The 22,330-nt window shown below is 36.6% G+C and overlaps 1 protein-coding gene across 1 annotated transcript; it reads right to left on the reverse strand.

Annotated features, from left to right (window-relative positions):
- Positions 1–42: 42 nt before the first annotated feature.
- Positions 43–19,189, reverse strand: LOC121873936. Its single transcript, XM_042377816.1, has 6 exons — positions 19,152–19,189; positions 7,405–7,622; positions 7,103–7,279; positions 6,713–6,921; positions 6,457–6,588; positions 43–212 (listed from the first exon to the last, which is right to left on the reverse strand). Exons 2-6 carry the CDS (start codon positions 7,614–7,616, stop codon positions 43–45), a joined length of 900 nt encoding a protein of 299 aa, XP_042233750.1. The 5' UTR covers positions 7,617–7,622; positions 19,152–19,189.
- Positions 19,190–22,330: the final 3,141 nt, after the last annotated feature.

The raw sequence follows: 22,330 nt of genomic DNA on the forward strand, positions 1-22,330 counted from the left end.
ACCCTACATTTTATTTCTTTCAATCACTTTCAAGGCGAACATTCATCCTGAGTTCAGTTTCACTGCTAGTGTATTGAGAACTCTAATGTCGAGGGAGTCCCTGGCAGTGATTAAGGTCTCGGGGTCATCGGTATCAGGCTTGTAGTCCATGTAGGGGAAGTACGGCCGTGTGACGATGAAGAACTTGTGACCTTTCATGTCTTGAAGGTGTTCTGTACAGGGAAATGTCAGTTAGGTTGAACTGATTGTTAAATAAGAACATAAGAATGGAGGAAAATGAAGCGGGCCTATTGGTCCATACTGGGCAGCACCTTTTACACCTAACCCCTATGGCTCATATATCCGTGCCAACCTATATTTGAAGCTATCCAGGGTATTCGAGTTTATGATGATGTTTGGTAACTTTCACTCGTCCACTACTTTATTTCCCCCAAAAATGTTTACATATTTCGCCCTTAAATCTAAATGAGTTTGATACTGGTTGGACAGTTTGAGTACCTTTGTTATATCACTTTTGTTTAACACCGACTTCCATTTATACACCTCAATCATATCGCCCCTCACCCTACGTCTCTTGAGGGAGTGCAAATTAAGATTCTTTAACCTGTCTCTGTACTCAAGGTTTCTAATGATCTGGATTAGTCTTGTCATTCTACTCGGAATTCTTTCTGAGGATTCCACTTTTCGTATTAGTCTGTCGTGGGGGACTCAGTCGAAGGCTTTGGTAAGGTCGAGATATAGCACACCATAATCGTGTCCATCATCCACTGATTCGAAAACAGATGAAAAGAATGTTAATAGATTTGTCATACATGAACGCCCACCTTTGAAGCCCACTAGGGTTGTGGGTTAGTGACCCTGTCTCGGTGGGCTAATTCTCTCCAAAAAGTGCCTCTCCCGGTGATTTCGAATAGAGTTTTAAATTAATGCTTCCAGCAACTTGCCTACAATTGATGTTAAACTGATTGGGCGGTAGTTAGAAGATAGTGGTCCATCTCTCTTCTTGAAAACCGGTCGCATTCGCTATCCTCCAGGATTTTGGTTCTACACCCGTTTTTAATGACATGTTAAACAAATTTGCTAAGGGCATACTAAGCTCCTCCTAACATTCCTTTAGTACTCTGGCAAATATCTCATCGGGACCTGATCAATTGATAGGCTTTAGTTTTTCTAATTGCTTAATTACATCGTTACTGGTCACTACTATCGCGCTTAATCTAGAAGGTAGTAGGCAGCTATCAAACGAAAGTACTACCTAAGGAAGATATTGGAAGCATAATGTGATGTCTAATGGTAGACTCATGGCATCACGAAAATTGTGACTAAATCCCAGGATGCTGATTTGACGTTCTGACTCATTTCCACACAATTGTAGGGTCTCATTTGTTTCCGTTAATTTGACAACCCAACATACGTATAGCGATTCTTACTATTGATTTTGTTTTCGTTATATATATTATTATTATTAATATTATTTTTATTATTATTATTGTTATATATATATATATATATATATATATATATATATATATATATATATATATATATATATATATATATATATATATATATATATATATATATATATATATATATATATATATATATATATATACATATATTTATATATATATATATATTATATATATTATATATATATTATATATATATTATATATATATAGTGTATATATATATATATATATATATATATATATATATATATATATATATATATATATATATTATATATATATATATATATATATATATATATATATATATATATATATATATATATATATATATATATACAAGTAAATCACTGTAGGTGCGTGATCTAGGTATATGCTGATACCACAAGAAAGAAAAACACGAGTTCCTAAGCGCTTTCGTGTAATTCACATCTTCAGGGGTAGTACAGACTAGAGAGAAATACAAACTAAGGTGTATATATACAGAGGAGGGTGAGACCAGGTCCACAATGGTCAGGTATTAGGTAATGACCCAACTAATCTTTCAATAGCACACAACGGTTGGTGGTCAGGTCAGATGGTCAGGTGACCCGGCCTCCTCACCTGGTTACAAATCTTCTTAATTACAAAATTGTCCAGCTTGTACATGTTACTCAAATTCATGTTGAATGCTTCGGTATGTTTAATAAGACTAGATTCTATGATGTTCCTACTATCAATTGAATTACATGGTAATATTGAGGAGGCATTATCCTAGTCAATGCAATGCTTGTTATCCTCAAATGAACAAACAGAGCATTGGATTCCTGGCCTGCCCTAACACTGTATTTGTGTTGTTTAATTCTAGTTGCAAGATCTTTACCTGTCTGGCCTAAGAAAAACATATTACATTCCTTGCAAGGAACTTTATAAATGCAACCAATTGTGTTGTTGGGGGAGTTCTTGATTAACATTTGTTTAACAGTGCATGAGTTTTTAAATGCCACATTGACGTTCCAGGTTTTTAGTTAGAACATAAGAATGGAGGAAACTGCAGCGGGCCTATTGGCCCATACTGGGCAGTCCCGTTTACACCGAACCCCTATTGCTCATATGAGCATCCAACCTATGTTTGAAGCAATTCAGCGTATTCGAGTTAATGATGATATTTGGTAAATTGTTCCATTCATCCACTACTCTGTTTCCAAACCAGTGTTTACCTATATCACGCCTAAATCTAAATTTGTCTAATTTAAAACTATTGTTACGAGTTCGCTCCTGGTTGGATAGTTTGAGTACCTTTGTAATATCCCCTTTGTTTAGCCCTGCCTTCCACTTATACACCTCCATCAGGTCGCCCTCTTCTACGTCTCTCAAGGGAGTGCAAATTAAGATGCTTTAACCTGTCTCTATACTCAAGGTTCCTAATGCCCGGGACTAGTCTTGTCATTCTCTGAATTCTTTCCCAAGGATTCTATATCCATTCTGTAATACGGTGACCAGAACTGAACTGCGTAATCCAGGTGTGGTCTCACAAGAGCAAGATACAGTTTTAGGATGACCTCGCTAGTCTTGTAACTAACACCTTGTGTGAACCCAAGTACTTTATTAGCCTTGTTAGGAGGAAAACACATTGTTTACTTGGCTTAAGGTTCCTACTTATCATTACTCCTAAATCTCTCGCAGTCGGATTTCTATGGCATCGTTGTTCATCTGGTATCTGGTTTCCTGTTTACATCTCCTATACTGATTACTTTACATTTGTCGACGTTGAATTTCATCTGCCATTTTTCAGACCATTCGAAAAATTTGTTTAGATCTTCCTAGTTTTGCTGAGACCTCTTCAGATTTGATAACACGTCCTATTTTAGTGTCATCAGCAAATTTACTTATGTTGCTGTCAATGCCGATATCTATGTCGTTTATGTATATAATAAATAATAATGGTCCAAGCACTGAGCCTTGGGGAACTCCACTTGTGACGTTGCTCCAATGGGACTTAGTGCCGTTAATGCTCACTCTCTGTTTCCTGTCCTGTAACCACGCCCTAATCCATTTAAGATGTCACCTTGATGCCATGAGCTTCACCTTCTAATTAGTCTTTCGTGGGGGACTCTGTCGAAGGTTTGCTAAAGTCGATATACCACATCATAATTGTGCCCCTCGTCCACCGATTCGAAAACTGATGAAAAGAATGTTAATAGATTAGTTAGGCAAGAACGCCCGCTTGTGAAGCCATGCTGGGAATTATTGATCAATAGGTGCTTCTCCAGGTGATTTGGAATAGAGTTTGAAAGGATTGCTTCCAGTAATTTGCCTACTATTGATGTTAGACTGATTGGGCGATAGTTAGAGGATCGTGATCTATCCCCCTTCTTGAAAATCGGTATTACATTCGCTATCCTCCAAGATTCTGGTACTACAGCTGTTTTTAATGACATGTTAAACAACTTTGCTAAGTGCATACTAAGCCTTTCCTTACATTCCTTTAATACTCTGGCAAATATCTCATCGGGACCAGGTGACTTATTAGGCTTTAGTTTGTCTATTTGCTTACTAACATCGTTACTAGTCACTACTATCTCACTTAATTTGTTTTCTTCACTATCTCTGAATCGAGTCGGTGCCTCGGGTATCATGTTTAAATTTTCGGTGGTGAAAACTGTTGAAAAATATTTATTCAAATTATTGTTCATTTCTCCGTCGTTATCAGTGAGCTCGCCGAAGTCTGACCGTATTGGTGTGAGAAATTTTTGTGAAATGGTAATATTAAGATATTCTTATGGTCATGGGTGGGCTTGGGATCAGTTCTACAAAAAGTTTTCTCAGTAATGTTTAGGCATTTGTCTATGAAAGATCTAGGGTATTTAAGGTTTGAGCCAATATTATATATATATTTGTATTCCTCATCAATGAATTCCGGACTGCAAATTCTCAAGGCACGTAAAAACATTGTTGAAAATACATGAATTTGAGTAACGGCATGTACAAGCTGGACAATTTTGTAATTAAGAAGATTTGTAACCAGGTGAGAAGGCCGGGTCACCTGACCATCTGACCTGACCACCAACCGTTGTGTGCTATTTAAAGATTAGTAGGGTCATTACCTAATACCTGACCATTGTGGACCTGGTCTCACCCTCCTCTATATACACCTTGGTTTGTATTTCTCTCTCTAGTCTGTACTCACCCCTGAAGATGTGAATTACACGAAAGCGCTTGGGAACTTGTGTTTTCTTCTTCCTTGTGGTTATCAGCATATACCTGGATCAGGGAACTACAATGATTTACTTGCATATATATATATATATATATATATATATATATATATATATATATATATATATATATATATATATATATATATATATATATATTATATATATATATATATATATATATATATATATATATATATATATATATATATATATATATATATATATATATATATATATATATATATATATATATATATATATATATATACTTATAATGTATACAGCCTTAACAACATCAACCTAGAGAAGTCGACTTGTGAAAGAGACCTAGGGTATTGTAAGCCCGGACCTACGGCCTAAAAACAGTGCGTTAATGTTCGAAATAAGGCAAACAGAGTATTGGGTTTTATATCTAGAAGTGTAAGTAACAAGAGTGCAGAGGTCTTATTGCAACTATATCTTGCGCTAGTTAGGCCGCACCTCAAATGTGCGGTTCAGTTCTGTGCCCCTATTATAGAATGGATATAATTCACTAGAGTCAGTGCAGCGAAGAATGACAAAATGATTCCGGGGCTTAGAAACCTTCCATATCAGGATAGGTTAAAGAAACTTCACTTGCATTCCCTAGAAAGACGAAGAGTGGGAGATATGATAGAAGTATTTAAGTGGGTGAAAGGAATCAATAAAGGATATAGATAAAGTTCTTATAATATCCGAGCAGGATAGGACTCGAGCAACGGATTCAAGTTGGATAAGTTTAGGTTTAGAGGGAGATAGGAAGAAATTGGTTCACAAATAGGGTGGTGGACGAGTGGAACAAGCTTAGCAACTTTGTAGTAAGTGCGGAACTCTGGAAAGTTTCAAAAGGAGGCTAGATAGATTCATGGATGATAGAGAGTGGTAGTAACTCTCGACAGGAGCTGCCATGCACAGGCCAACCGACCCATTGCAGACTTCTTATTTTCTTATGTTCTTATGTATATATATATATATATATATATATATATATATATATATATAAATATATATATATATTTTGATATATATATATATATATATATATATATATATATATATATATATATATATATATATATATATATATATATATATATATATATCTTGATATCGGAAATGAAACACGCTGTCTTATTCACATCTTCAGAGGCAACTGAGGCCTCTGAAGATGTCTTGAATAAAGAGAAAGCTAAGGTGCTCCGTTGTTTCCATTTTCCCATGTGATTTTATCAAGATTTATCTTATCCACGTTTTCATTGTGGATTTACATGATATATATATATATATATATATATATATATATATATATATATATATATATATATATATATATATATATATATATATATATATATATATATTTATATTTATATATATTTATATATATATTTTTTTTTTTAAGTCTGTGCCTCGAGTTTCATGTTAAATTTTCAGTGGTGAAAACTGTTGAAAAATATCTGTTCAGATTATTGGTCATTTCTCCATCGATATCCGCTATCTCGCCGGTATCTGACTGTATTGGTTCAAGCTTGTCTCGTGTTTTAGCTTGGAAGAATCGTTATGACACCTCCCATCAGTGTGATAAAGCATTTTGGTGAGGTAGTGTTGTTAGACTCATTATCAAATTACAGTTTTGTTAATAAGCATACTATTTAACTATACTAGTAGAATAAATATCGTAATAGAAATTCGACGAAGGGTGACTTTAACTTTAACCAAAATAGAGCGCAACAACAAAATAAAGTTCCCGGGAGGTTCAAATACCGTTGTCAGATATGATGCGCCTACAAAGTTCTACAGTTGAAGTAATGTTCTCCTGCAACACAGGTTGTACGTCTGCCTCCCCGTTGTTGCAGTACAAACACCGTCGGTAAATCCTTACGCGTATATATTCAGCTGTGGAAAAGGTAAAATTTAGATATAAAGAACAAAATAACTGTATGCCCTATACAAAACATGGTTTAGCTTTTCACCATATCGTCAACCGGGAAGCTGGTTTTACAAAAGATCGCATACTGACCATGTACTTGAATGACTTTGTTGAGGCGTAAGTGTCCGTGTCTTGGTAGGATGTGGAGGGTGGGATAGTGCATGGCCAAGTAGAGGACGTGGGCAGTATTACGGAAACTGTGGTGGAGGAGAATAGCCTTCACTCCTGCCCTCCTCGCCAGTCCCACCACCACCACCCGTGTCTCTGGGAGTTGCCACATCCCCGCTGCTTCCAACAGGCTAAATAGAGGAATCTTACTTTATTCACGTCCTAGTGTGTAGACAGTTATATTTTGACCACACAAATTTTCTCCTACGCCAGAAATCAGACAGAGGTCATCAAGTAAATTTTTTTGACAACAGTCATCAAAAAACAATTGCATTACACATTGGCACTTCTAAGTAGGTCTAGAAAATATACCTTAAGATGAGTTGGGTGTTGTTGGTGTTGATAGTGAGGTCGAGGATCAGTGCCCGACAGGTGGTCTTACTGTCCCCCCACAGCCCCTGGAGGAGGTGGTCTTGGGCCAGCTGGTCCTGGGAGAACACCAACCCTGCTTCCACCACCAGGCTAGCCTCCAAATACATACTCGTGTGTCTGAGGGACGCAAGTTTATATCACAATACCCCTAAATGAGGGGAGGGGTGTTCCCAGTCAATTTAGTCCTAGAAAAAGACCTGCAAATTTCTATTCTCAAAACATTACACAATAAATAAGTTCACCTGAGTACACTGGAGAATACGTGTGAGTGTTGACTAGTGGTGATGAGTATCACCTGACAGCTGGTGAGGTGGTGTTTCATCGTCTGAGCCACCACCAAGCCCACATCCACGCTCCTGTGCTTCAAGGGTCCATCGGCTTCACGACTAATGACAAGCGGAACACTCATCATCAAAGCAGCAATCAGCAAAGCACGATAACAAGGTGGCACCATTGTAACCTGTGTATGTATGGTTGACGCTTATTGTAAATACTAAATATACAATGCCCAGTTTGTAGAAAAGATCACGTTAAAACAAAAATGTAGCGGTGAATTTTGATTTGCTAGAGTACAGACAGTTTGAGGACTAGATTACCAGAGTTGTTCCTTAGCCAAATAACGTTAACTGTGCATAAATTAATGAACTCTCTCTCTCTCTCTCTCTGTAGGTGCGCGTAGGTTATCAGCATATATATACATACATATATATATATATGCAAGTAAATCACTGTAGTTGCGCCTGATCCAGGTATATGCTGATAACCACAAGGAAAGAAGAAAACACGAAGTTCCTGCTTTCGTGTAATTCACATCTTCAGGGGTGAGTACAGACTAAGGAGAAGTACAAAACAAGGTATATATATATACAGAGGAGGGTGAGACCAGGTCCACAATGGTAAGGTATTAGGTAATGACCCTACTAATCTTTAAAAAGCAAAGCAACAGTCGGTAGTCAGGTCAGAGGGTAAGGTGACCCAACCCCACCTGGCTACAAATCTTCTTAATTACAAAATTGTCCAGTTTGTACATGCCATTACTCAAATTCAGGTTGACTGCTTCGGTATGTTTAATGAGACTAGACTCTATAATGTTCCTACTGTCAATTGAATTACAAGGTAATATTGAGGAGGCATTATCCCAGTCAATGCAATGCTTATTATCCCTCAGATGAACAAACAGAGCATTGGATTCCTGTCCTAACACTATATTTATGTTGTTTAAGTCTAGTTACAAGATCTTTACCTGTCTGGCCTAAGTAAAACATATTTACATTCCTTGCAAGGAACTTTATAAATGCAACCAATTGTGTTGTTGGGGGAGTTCTTGATTAACATTTGTTTAACAGTGCAAAAGTTTTTAAATGCCAAATTGACGTTCCAGGTTTTTAGTTGTAAAGGAATTTGAGAGAAATTTTTGTGAAATGGTAATACTAAGAGATTCTTATGGTCATGAGTGGGCTTGGGATCAGTTCTCTTGAAAGATTTCTTAGTAATGTTCAGGCATTTGTCTAGGATTTGCCTACACCCTCCTCTGTATATATACACCTTGTTTTTATACTTCTCCTTAGTCTGTACTCACCCCTGAAGATGTGAATTACACGGAATTACTGGACTTAATTTCTCACTTGACTTCGGGTTTATTAAATATTATTAGATGGTAATTGCAGTGGAAGCGCCCTGAGAAAAACCCGAACCAGCACAGAAACACTTAAATTTACTAACAAAATGAATTCTCCACGACCCGTAGAAGGATAGCATCTGTGACTAGGATGAATGAGACACACTGTAAAATTTAGACACTTATTCTCCAACTACAGACAAAATCAAATAATGGTACACCAACATATAGACCTCTTAACCTGAACTTAAAACACTACTGTGGGGAATAAAAGTTATTCATGATATTGAAATTATTAGAAACTCAGACAATGCCTCATTAGACAACAATAAATTCAAAGTATTAAGAAATGTTGCTTGCGCACATGAAACAGGCCTTAAGGGCTTTCAACAAAATATTATCAGTCCCTGAGAAAATGGTATAAAAATAAGAAATTATTAACTCCACCATAAATAGGCCTTAAGGGCACTCATTAAAATTATGTTGCACCAACAGATGCAAGCCTTTAGGGTTTTTAACCAAATGATATCAATCACTGAGAAAATGGTATACAAAATAAGAAATTATTAAATCCACCATGGATAGGTCTAAAGGGCACTTAATAAAATTATTTTGCCCCAACGGATGCACACTCTAACCTAACCAAAACAATACCGGGAACAAAGGTTATACCTGAGATTGGAAATATAAAGAAATATTAAATGCATTAAAGGAACTAAATCACAATATCACTTACAACAGAAGGGAGAAACCTCATCTGAAAAACAGTTCCCTCATTCTCTGGTTTCAATTAGTGACACAAACATTAAAAACAATACTCTCAAAATTATTTAAGAAATACACACACAGCAAGGCTATATCAGTAACTGAAAAAAAATGGCATTAACTACACACAGAAAGACAATATCAGTGACTGAGTAAATATTATCACTATTTTAAGAAGTTACTAATTCCCCCAATACCCATAAACCATGCTTCTTAACCTAACACATAGATTCCATGCACCTGTGTAGTTTTATGGCACAAACCAATAGGCACAGCTTTTCCACCTTGGAAAATGTACCACGTTCCACTAGACTCCTGGTCCCAGCTGGCTTCATTTACACTCAGTACACCCATGAGACGGAAGGGAGTGAGCCAATCAGACCTTGTTCAGTTGAGAGAAGCTTTAGCCCGTAGTAAAATGTTTTCACTTACTCCTTGAAGATATGTGATATTGTGAGCCGAGGTAGAAGAGATCTGGCGACCCCAGACGATCGTCGGTTGGGCACCCAGACAGCTGGTGTTACTTGAGAGATCCCTTGTAAACCCGGCTAACCAGTGACAAGACTGCACTGATCGTTCCAACTGCGATAATCGCTAATCTTCAATCATCATCGGCAGTCTCAAATGCAGTCATCACTCGAGGTCATCACTGGCAGTCATGTGGGTTCTGACGAAAACCCTGCAATGAACTCACTGTAAGCCATTGCTAATTTTATCACTGCCCTAAACCCTGTCTGAGATTGAATGAGACTTACTTGTCATACTGCAATGTCGCAACACAGGTGACTAGACCACGTGACCGTTTTGTCCTGTCTGACGCACAACCGTCCTCTCTGTTCGAACGCTGCCGTCTCACTGAGAAACAGCCAGGCTCCTGCTTTCCCAAGCTTAGGCCTACGTGACATATTTTCTCGCATAACTAATAGCTTCGTTGGGACACATGTAACATATTTAGACTGAGAAACGATCCATAAAAATTTCAAATTTAATAATGTCATTTAATTTCATGATTTGCGTTCATATTAATTCAGTAAATTACATTTAATATCGTATAGGCCTAGTTCCAGAAACTCCACTACGTGTGGGAGCGCTCCTCCCTCAGTCGACCTTGAAAACTCAGTATCGCCAATATGGCGCACGTATCTAAATCACACTAAAATTTCCGAATATATATATATATATATATATATATATATATATATATATATATATATATATATATATATATATATATATATATATATATATATATATATATATATATATATATATTATATATATATATATATATAAATATATATAAATATATATATATTTATATAATATATATATATATATATATATATATATATATATATATATATATATATATATATATATATATATATATATATATATGCAAGTAAATCACTGTAATTCACATCTTCACCTTGATGTGAATTACACGAAAGCGTTTGGGAACTTTGTGTTTTTCTTTTTTCCTTGTATATATATATATATATATATATATATATATATATATATATATATAGTATATGCTGATAACCACAAAAAGGAAGAAAGAAAACACAGAGATTCCCAAGCGCTTTCATTAAATTCACATCTTCACCCTTGAAGATGTGAATTACCGCAGCTTTTAAAACTCTAATGATTATCCTTATATATATATATATATATATATATATATATATATATATATATATATATATATTTAACAGGAGAAAGGTCGTGCTGATCGTGCTCCCGCTAGAGACCAGGAAAATGGCCGCTTTGGATCGTTGTGCCGTGGGGAAGAGGAGGGAGTGTGTAGGGGAAGGGAGACCTCCCTTACACACGCTGTTAAGGCAGCTGGGGCAGTTGAGGGTAGAGGTTGACACTCCTAAAGGGGAAAATGAAGCCCTCAGGACGGAACTCCTTCCAGGTAGGTGTCCTGCCTAGCAGGACACCTGCGGAAGAGGAGCAGGCGTGGAAGTGGACGTCTCCAAGGGACTAGGGGTCAGGCTTAGGAAAGCTGACCAGGGTGTGGAGTGCAGTAACCCTTACCAGGTGCTGCAGGAAGCTGGAGAGGAAGAAGAGGCTTGGACAGTATGGATCAAGGAGGAAAGGGCAGTTGTACAAACCCTGCCCACAGGCCACAAGGTCGTTGTTGTATTTGGTGACAGCCAGGTGAGGTTTATGGATAGGGCTTTTGTGCGAGAGAGATAGAAACGTAGGACTAGGGTAAAATGTTTTCCCTGGGGCTGGGATAGGGCATGTAGCGGAGAGGTTAGATGAGAGTTTTGTCAGGGAGGTACCAATCCAGTAGTGTGTCTTAGTGTGGGAGGCTGACATAGAAATGGAGTTAGGAGTGAGGAACTTTCCGAGAGGTATAGGGAGGCGCTGGGAAGATTAGAGGTAGGGAGGGATCCCCACTTGTTGTGGTGTCTTGCCTAGAAGGGTTGGTCGTGAATGGCTGTCACGGCAATTTGCTGGTAATTGCCGACTGGAAAACATTGATGACGGGCAACGATTTTATGGCAACGACTACCTGTACTGTCGCGACGGAGTACACTTGTCTCGTGAGGGGGTAAAGACGTTGTCTGCATCCCTGGAGCGTGAAATTGTCACTCCGAAGGGGGGGTTTCGCCAGTAGAGAGGGGTCGGGGAAAATGGGAGTCAAAAAACAAGCAGGTCCTGGGAAGTAGTGAAACAGAAGTAGATAATGCTGAAAATATAGTTAGTCATAATAACAAACATCAAAGTAATAAATGTAAAACAGATAGAAACGGAAGAAATATATTGAGTGTTTATTATACTAATAGTAGAAGCCTGTGTAACAAAATGGACCAGCTCAGGGCCATTGTTAGTAAAGAGAACATAGATATAATTGCAATAACGGAAACATGGATAAATTCAAACAGCAAGCATTTTTTAGCAGAATTTCATATTCCAGGATATAACCTATTTAAATTTGACAGAGTAGGAAGGAGAGGTGGCGGTGTAGCAGTGTATATCAGGGTGTCATTAAAAGGCTGCAATAAATCAAACATTAAAACAAATAGCGACAATGAAAGTATTTGGGTAGAGATTGGTGAGGGCAGTGAATCCGTAGTCATTGGTGTTATATATAGACTACCGAATTTGAGTAGGAAAGATGGTAAATTGCTATGGGAGGAAATAAAGAAGGCATCTGATAGAAACAATGTATGTATTCTAGGTGATTTCAACTTTTCAGGCATAGATTGGAAAAATCAACTTAGCGATAATGAATCTGAAGATTTTATAGAAGTAGTACAGGATAGTTTTATATATAAATTTATAAACTTGCCCACTAGAGGAAATAATATCCTCGATTTAGTTCTCAGTAATAATGAAAATCTAGTAAAATATGTTGGGATTGGAGACGAACTAGGAAACAGTGATCATAAAGCCACATATTTTAACATAATATGGGATGGCAGGAAGAAGGAAAATTCGGCCTTGATCCCGGATTTTAGGAATGCTAATTACGGTAGCATAAGGAGAGACCTAAGGGATGACCCTATGGTCAAAAGATTAATCCCCCCCACACCTCCGGAAACTGTCAACTTAGGACGGGATAACCCCGAATTTAATTTAGCAGCTACTTATGAACAATTTATTGCGACAATCAATAATGCCCAAAATAAACACATCCCTAAAAGAAAATTCAGATCGATACGAACCAACCAAAATGGATGAATAATAGACTCTTAGATCTTCTAGGGAAAAAGAAAGGAGTATATAGAAAAGTTAAGAAAGGCGAAAATCACTTACTTGGTTACTATCAGAACCTAACAAGACAGGTAAAAACAGAAATTAGGAAAGCAAAGAGAAATTATGAAATCAAGGTAGCAAACGAATCGAAAAATAACCCCAAAGCTTTTTATCAACTGTATAAATCAAAGGTTAGAGATACAATAGTCCCCTTAAAACTAATGGTGAGAAATGACTGGATGATGAGTTAGAAATGTGTAGTAATGCTAAATAGTCATTTTCGTCTGTATTCACAAAATGAAACCCAGCACAGTTTCCAGAAGTTCATAAGGTATATAACGACAGTATATAGTAGAAAATATGTTGATGAATATCAATATTACTAGTAAATCTTATGTGCTTAAAGTAATTAACAAACTGAAGCTTCTCCTCATAAATCGCCTGGTCCAGACGAGGTATATGCTAGAATATTAAAAAGAATGTAGAGATGAGTTGAGTAATCCATTAGCAGTTTTATTTAATAAGTCATTAGAATCGGGCCTTAGTGCCAGAAGTTTGAAACTAAAATGTAGTTCCGATTTTCGCAAGGGTGATAAATCAATAGCATCAAATTACCGTCCCATTAGTCTCACGTCAATCATAGGCAAGTTGCTAGAGTCAATTATTGCTACAAAAATCAGAAGCCACCTTGAAACATTCAACTTAATTCATTCTTCTCAGCACGGGTTCACCCAGGGACATTCTTGTCTCACAAATTTGCTTAGCTTTTTCTCAGAAGTATATGAAGCGGTAGATAATGATAAGTCATATGATATAATTTATTTAGATTTCAGTAAAGCATTCGATAGAGTCCTTCATGAGAGATTGATAAGGAAGGTAGAAGCACATGGAATAGGTGGATCAGTATTAAAATGGATTAGGTCATGGTTAACTGGTAGGAAACAAAGAGTCAGCATAAATGGATTAAAGTCAGACTGGGGTGCGGTCAAAAGCCGAGTTCCCCAGGGATCTGTATTAGGCCCTCTGCTGTTTGTTATATTCATTAATGATCTTGATTTAGGTATAACTAGTAGGATTAGTAAATTTGCAGATGATACCAAAATGGGGAGAGTGATAAATTCAGACAGTGACTTTGAACACCTTCAAAGAGATCTAGATACCTTACATGAGTGGTCAGTAGACTGGCAAATGAATTTTAATACTGATAAATGCAAGGTACTACAGATAGGGTAGACGAATACAAACGTTAAGTATAAACTAGGTAACACGGAAATAGAAAACTCAGTTTGTGAAAAAGATCTAGGTGTATTTGTTAGCAACGACTTGAAACCTAGAAAACAATGTATTAGCGTTCGCAACAAGGCAAACAGGATTCTTGGGTTCATATCTAGGTCTGTGAGTAACAGAACTGCTGACGTTATCTTGAAACTTTGCATTTCCAGCATTAGTGAGGCCACACATGGATTATGCGGTTCAGTCTGGTGTCCTTATTATAGAATGGACATAGATTCTTTGGAGAGAGTACAAAGAAGAATGACAAAAATGATCCATATTGATAGAAACCTTCCATATGAAGAAAGACTGAAAAGCTTAGGGCTTACATTCATTAGGAGAGGCGAGAGTTAGGGGAGATATGATAGAGGTGTACAAGTGGGTAAGTGGGATTAACAAGGGTAAAATGGAAGATGTTCTGAAGCTCAGTAATAACGAAATAACTAGAACAAATGGCTTTAAATTAGATAAATTCCGATTCAGAAAGGATGTAGGCAAGCACTGGTTTGGTAATAGAGTTGTGGATATGTGGAATAGGCTACCGAGTGCTATAGTAGGATCGGGGACGCTGGGGAGCTTCAAGACGAAGTTGGATAGGCACATGGAAGTGCTGGGATGGGTGTGAAAGGGATCTGCCCTGTATGGGCCAGTCGGCCTCCTGCAGTATCCCACTTTCTTATGTTCTTATGTTATGTTCTTTTATATATATATAGAGAGAGGCTGTTTCATTGTAGTTCCTCATATATTAACATTGGTATTATTCTGGTGCGTTTGTCTCATAAGTAAGACGAATACTTTAACTGCAGGAAAAATCACCTTATTCACAGACTGCTTCACTCACCTTCTGTTAAATGCCAACGACTGTGATTGTAACCTGAAAATATCGTTAGGTAGACGTGTCGATAAACTTTTTCACTTTCTGTGCTAATACAATATAAACATTACTTTTGGGTCAGGCAGGCTACAAATTTTGGTGGGTTTGCCCGCGGAAAAATACCTAAATCATAATGCGGCCCATGACTAACTTACGGTATTTCACAGTTAACTTAATTAATTCTAACATATACCTGCTTTTCTACTTAACAAACTAAATGGAACTCTTTCACATTCCTATATTCTGTACACATACGATCTCCAAGGATCAACTGATAACAGTACAACAGAATATTTTACAAAGCAAAGCCACTTAAGAGGCGTCCACTACTGAATAATTTTCTTTCAGCAGTCCTTCAAATCCTAGGCCCATGATTATATCCACGACCATGATTACAACAACCACGACCATGATTATTATAACCACGACCATGATTATAACAACCACGACTATGATTATAACTACTACGACCATGATTATAACAACCACGACCATGATTATAACAACCACGACCATCTATCTAATATACTATATGAATAACCGTGTGTCTGTGTGTGTGTGTCTGTTCTGGGCACCCGAAACGGCATAATCGTTTTTCATCAAAAATCGCAAAAAATTCGTAGAGTGGAACAAACCTGGTCCCATGTCGATTGTTCTTTAGGAAGGCATTAATTAACCATTTTATTTACGCTGGAAAATTATGTCGCTGTCAGCCGGACGGCGGTTGCACACTAGCAAAGCAGTATATATATATATATATATATATATATATATATATATATATATATATATATATTCAAAAGCACGAATATGAGTGATTGAATAAAAGATAAATTGTATAACTTTTTATTTAATGTTGCCATTTTTAAAACAAATTCAAATAATATAATAATATATGACTATAGAAACTAACCAGTTTATTAAAGAGATCTCCTAGGATACATGCTTTTTATTATACGTCCTCCGTAAACAGTTCTATCAATGGATATTTAAATTACTACCAACTTTGAACACGATACCTAATTTGGTTGAGTATAAAGGAATTAGTGTCTACATTGTTTTCTACTTTACTGTTTCTCAAGATAAAGGTTGGCCTGTAGTTAATTTGAATGTGATAATAAACGCATATCTTAAACTAAATGTGTTGTTCACTCTTAATGGTAATGTTTCGAAAATAAATCATTACAAAAAGGATATATTTCATGAAAGGAACTGCCATGGGAAAATGTATATCTTGCTGCGTATGGAGTGTAATGGATATGAAGAGGAAATCTGTAATCTATTATTCTTGGGTGAGGTAAATGCGTGTATACAGGAACGGCGTAATTGTCTTCTTGAGGAATGACGATTTGTCTTTTACAGTCAGGTCTTGTCTGCACGGTGCCTTTCTCCTTCCACCTCTTGATCCATCTGTACACTGTGGATATGCTCGCCCCGGTCTTGCACGAAATTTTCCGCGCAGACATACCACACATCCACAGCCATACAATCCTGGCGCGATCGTTAATCAACTCTAGGGTTTTTGCTTCTCTTACGTCCATAATGCTCTTGCTGCCTCTGTTGAACGCGATTGTAAGAATCTCTCACTTTAGATATTCATGTTAATATAGAGAGTTATATCTCTTATAATTTATAGTTTTTATTTGCAAATGGACTAGTGGAGTTGCTAGTTTTCTTTGGTACTTAAAGAATTTAGTTTTTGAAGCGCAGTAATAACTTTATAACGCCAACGTACAGTATATGTTGAATAAATCTGGATCCTATAATTATATAATTATTATCTCAAAAGCTTAATCAACATTTATTCCTGTTACATAACATAGGTCTAACTGTACAATATATAAACTGTACAACATAAACGGTTATCGAACTAAGGCTAACAGCGTCCTCACCACGCCACTAACGCTAATTGTTCAAAATTGAATTATTTAACTAGGATTAATTTGCACGGAGAAATAATAAGAATATAACTATAATATGATGGATTTCTAGGTCAGGTTAGGCTACGTTTACTTAAATTAAGTTACATTATGTTAGGGTAGAATAAGTTAGATTAGGCTTGGTTAGGATAGTTTAACTTATTTTAGGTTAGCTTAGATTAATGTTTGGATGGCAAACAGACATTTAATCAATACTTGACATCCAAGGTTGGTTCCAGCATGTCTATATTTTTATAAGGCAAAGACATATGTGTTAAGTAATAAGGGAGAGCTTCCAACTACTACAAGCTATTTCACTCCTTGGTGGTAAAAATTAAATGAGATCTAAAAATAACCTGGACATATTACATAGTCTCGTTTACACTATGTTTCCGTCTACCTTATTCACTCAATTCTTAGCGCAGGATTTAATTTTATTCTTTGCGCAACAATTTTGTTACTCCTTGAATATGTTGGAAAGAAAAGGAAAGAGTGCATATTTAATTATCTAATTATCTTGGATCTGAGTGATTGGAAAGTTAAAATACGATACTTTCTAAAGGCACACCAACAATATGTAATGCTTAAAAATTACCAGAAATTTACACGTAAACTATTTTTTCGTTGAATGTGAAGATCTCACAGAGTAGCTAGAACTTCGAAAAACTTCACATTCGTATTTAACTTCCATTCTCCAACACTTCTATGTATTAAAAAAAACAAAAAAAACATAACACGAACATAGGCAATTACTCAGTTTTTTATGTTCAAGAAAACAATTTCGTAACAACTGTTTTTTTCTTATTCAATTATATTCAAATTTCAATCATCCTTCGCGTGATACAGTGATTTCGAAATCTACTTACGAAGAGACAAGCAGATCTTTACCTCCGCGAGCATAGGCTAATGTTTGATCTTAGCAGAAAAGAACCAAATTTTGGTTAAAACTCACTGCTTCATTTACAGCGCCAGTGAAAGCAGATGCATTTACATGTTCATCTATACTGAAAGTTCTACAGTGACAAATTCCCTTTACGTGTTTTGAACACTTCCTTTCCTAAGATTATTAAGGTATTGCATGTAAACACTCGTGCTTGGGAACATGTTTTAAAAACATGGTGTCTGTCATGTTTTTTTTTTTTTTTTGCGTTCGATACGTTTAACACTTCATGTAACCTTAATTCCCGCATGTTTTAACATAAAGAATCCTGCCACACTGATTTTCCTTATACTAGGTTCATCCTCATCGGCTTTTCATGAACACAGTCGGGTCAGCCAACCACCACTTACCTCATTACTTAAGAATTACTACACATCTCCAGGACGACATCTTAGGTAAAATAAAGTAACAAAGTTATTCAATCCACAGTTGTATAATTTTAATTTGGAAAATGTGTAAGAAAATTAACTATTATGTCCTTCACTCCTATTTGATCAACATCCATTTATTTACCTCAGTCTTCACCCTCGCTACTCAAAGTATACGGTTATATGGAATTATAGATTATACAAGTATGTCTGTATTTTAGCACAATTATACAACACGTGTAGGATATGCTATATCCCATAGTTCTTAGTGACTACTCTCTTTAAAGTGCTTATAAACCTCAGCTGTTGAAGGGTAGTAATATCTTATAACACCGATATGTATTTCAGTGCGTATTACAAATACACTGGGCGATATATGCGATAAAACAGAGTTAAATATTATCTATTTGCCATATAAAAACATGCTACTATATTTCTGGTGAGTAAAATCTATTCACGCTACCCAGTAATACAGATACCACTTGAAAAAATATTAACGTACCATCCTTATCGACTTACCTTATTATCTTGCGAAAAACGATACTCCCGTCTACCGCTAAATGCACCGTGGAAATGTGACCAGCCATGGCCACCGTAGCTTATATACAAGCTCGAGGTAGCAGTGCCAAGTAGTGCCACAGTTACATCTAATGACGTCACAATATATATATATATATATATATATATATATATATATATATATATATATATATATATATATATATATATATATATATATATATATATATATATATATATATATATATATATATATATATATATATATATATATGCTGATAACCACAAGGAAAGAAAAACACGAAGTTCCCAAGCGCTTTCGTGTAATTCACATCTTCAGGGGTGAGTACAGACTAGTGTGAATTACACGAAAGCGCTTGGGAACGTGTTTCTTCTTTCCTTGTGGTTATCAGCATATACCTAGATCACGCGCACCTACAGTGATTATATATATATATATATATATATATATATATATATATATATATATATATATATATATATATATATATATATATATACATTATTATTTAATACTCTTTATGTTAACTGGGTTATAATTATGTAATTAAACAGCATAGAACACATATTTTTAAAGTTACAACTGTCATATGTCAAATGCTAAGACTGTAGCATAATTCATATCTGACATATGTACGTCATTATTTGATTAATTTCTATTCCTGGTGGTATATGAAGTTAAGCAACATAGAAATGCACGAGTCGTGAAGGCAAGTATGAACTCGGCATGCTTCCCTGTTGGGCGCTTGTTACATATGGCACTGTATTTACATACCGTTAATATACTAAGATGTGTGCTGTATGTACTTTTGTATCAATCACCATTGTAAATGCGGTTTGGTTTTACATGAAAGATGTAAAAAGATATATGTCCCTTGAAATGAGTTTATTGTGTGTATTCAATGTGAATTATATTAGTTCAATGTAATTTCTAATATTTTGTAATCATATAATATACATTTATACAAAACATATACAAAAGAAGTTTTGAGTTAATATTCAAATTGTAGAAGATGTATTGTTTGTTTATGTTGGAGATGCTCTCTCCTCCATTGGTGAATACAGGATGTAGATGTTAGAACAGGACAGTGATTGTAATCTTGCTTTTCCATTGTTTCCCCTGCATTTTGTTATTAATGTTTTTCTCCGTGACACACTATAAACGCGTTTGAGCTTTGCTTTGCACAGCATTCATGGGGGTGCCCAATAAACTAGCCCCCTTGCGGGGCAAATTTGAAAATCATACAATTTTCTTAATTGAAGTGTGATATACAGTTATTATAATATTTTTGTTATAAACACTATTGGCGAGAAAGCTGCCTCACAGACATAGATGCTTCCAAATTGTACCAGAACCTTGATAGATCGATATTTAGCGATGAATGTCCCTTGGATAAAGTAATCCAAAACTTTACTATGTCATCATAAACTTCAAAATTCGCCCTTGCCTCGGTGTGAGCATGTAACTCTGACATTATGAGAGCAAAACTGAACAAAATCAAAAGACTATGGATATCTATCTTTGAAATTTGTTGCCATTTCTTTCCGCATCTTAATTTGCACTCCTTCGAGAGACGTAGAGTGAGAGGCGATATGATTGGGATGTGTAAATGGAAGTCAGGGCTAAACAAAGGTGATACAATAAAGGTACTCAAACCATCCAACCAGGAGCGAACTCGTAGCTATGGTTTTAAATTAGACAAATTTAGATATAGGTGCAAGATAGGTAAACATTGGTTTGGAAATAGAGTAGTGGATGAGTCGAACAAGTTACCAAACATCAACATTAACTTGAATACACTAGACAGCTTCAAACATAGGTTGCATGAATATATGGGTTATAGGGGTTGGGTGTAAACGGGACTGCCCAGTATGGGCCAATAGGCCCGCTGTAGTTTCCTCCATTCTCATGTTCTTAAGTTTTTATAAACCTAGCTGAGAACAGCTCACAGGTAGGAGTGTGGAACTTCTGTTGCGAAACGTGTCATCAGGGCAATTCTGGCCTTGATTGACCTGGCCTGACACAAGAAGACTAACTGTGTTAGTCCCTTGACCATAATCTATGGTCCCGACTTAACGAAACAGCACCTGTCGGCCACGTCTTTCAGTCCTTGACACCCGGACTTAAAAAAAAATCACATGTGATCGCTGCATTCCACTTTTTAAATATCTTTCTCATTGGTCCCCCAGCTATTCTCCAGAGTGATAACGGATCTAAATTTACATCACATGTCATATCATCACTGAATTGTTATAAACGTGACCAGATCTATTATATTGGTCCATGGAAAGCTTCGACATCCCAATAGCCAGGGATCCGTTGAAAGGGCCAATGGAGATATCAGAGATGTGTTGGTTGCATGGATGGCAGACAATAGCTCACAAGATTACTGTTGGTATCGAATTCGTGCAATTCTAGAAAAATTCCACTTATCTTGCCGGAATAAATTGTTCATCATACTCTGCTATGTCTGGGTGTAACGCTTCAGTGGAATTGACTTCTCCATTACTACCAAGAGAATTCATTGAAATATTAAAATATGGAAATGACCTCCAAGCTCTTGTGACTCAGCCTGATCAACCCAACCAGCGACTCCCTGATGACAACCAACCAGATCAACCCAACCAGCCACTCCCTGATGACAACCAACCAGATCAACCCAACCACCGACTCCCTGATGACAACTAACCAGAACAACCAAACCAGCGACTCCCTCATGACAACTAACCAAATCAACCCAACCAGCGACTCACTGATGACAACCAACCAGATCAACCCAACCAGCGACCCCCTGATGACAACTAACCAGATCAACCCAACCAGCCACTCCCTGATGACAACTAACCAGATCAACCCAACCAGCGACCCCTGATGACAACTAACCAGATCAACCCAACCAGCGACTTCATGACAACAAACCAGATCAACCCAACCAGCGACTCCCTGATGACAACCAACCAGATCAACCCAACCAGCGACTCCCTGATGACAACTAACCAGATCAACCCAACCAGCGACTCCCTGATGACAACTAACTAGATCAACCCAACCAGCGACTCCCTGATGACAACCAACCAGATCAACCCAACCAGCGACTCCCTGATGACAACTAACCAGATCAACCCAACCAGCGACTCCCTGATGACAACTAACTAGA

This window comes from Homarus americanus, unplaced genomic scaffold (assembly GCF_018991925.1).
Source record: "Homarus americanus isolate GMGI-L3 unplaced genomic scaffold, GMGI_Hamer_2.0 scaffold25827, whole genome shotgun sequence".
Classification (NCBI taxonomy): domain Eukaryota; kingdom Metazoa; phylum Arthropoda; class Malacostraca; order Decapoda; family Nephropidae; genus Homarus; species Homarus americanus.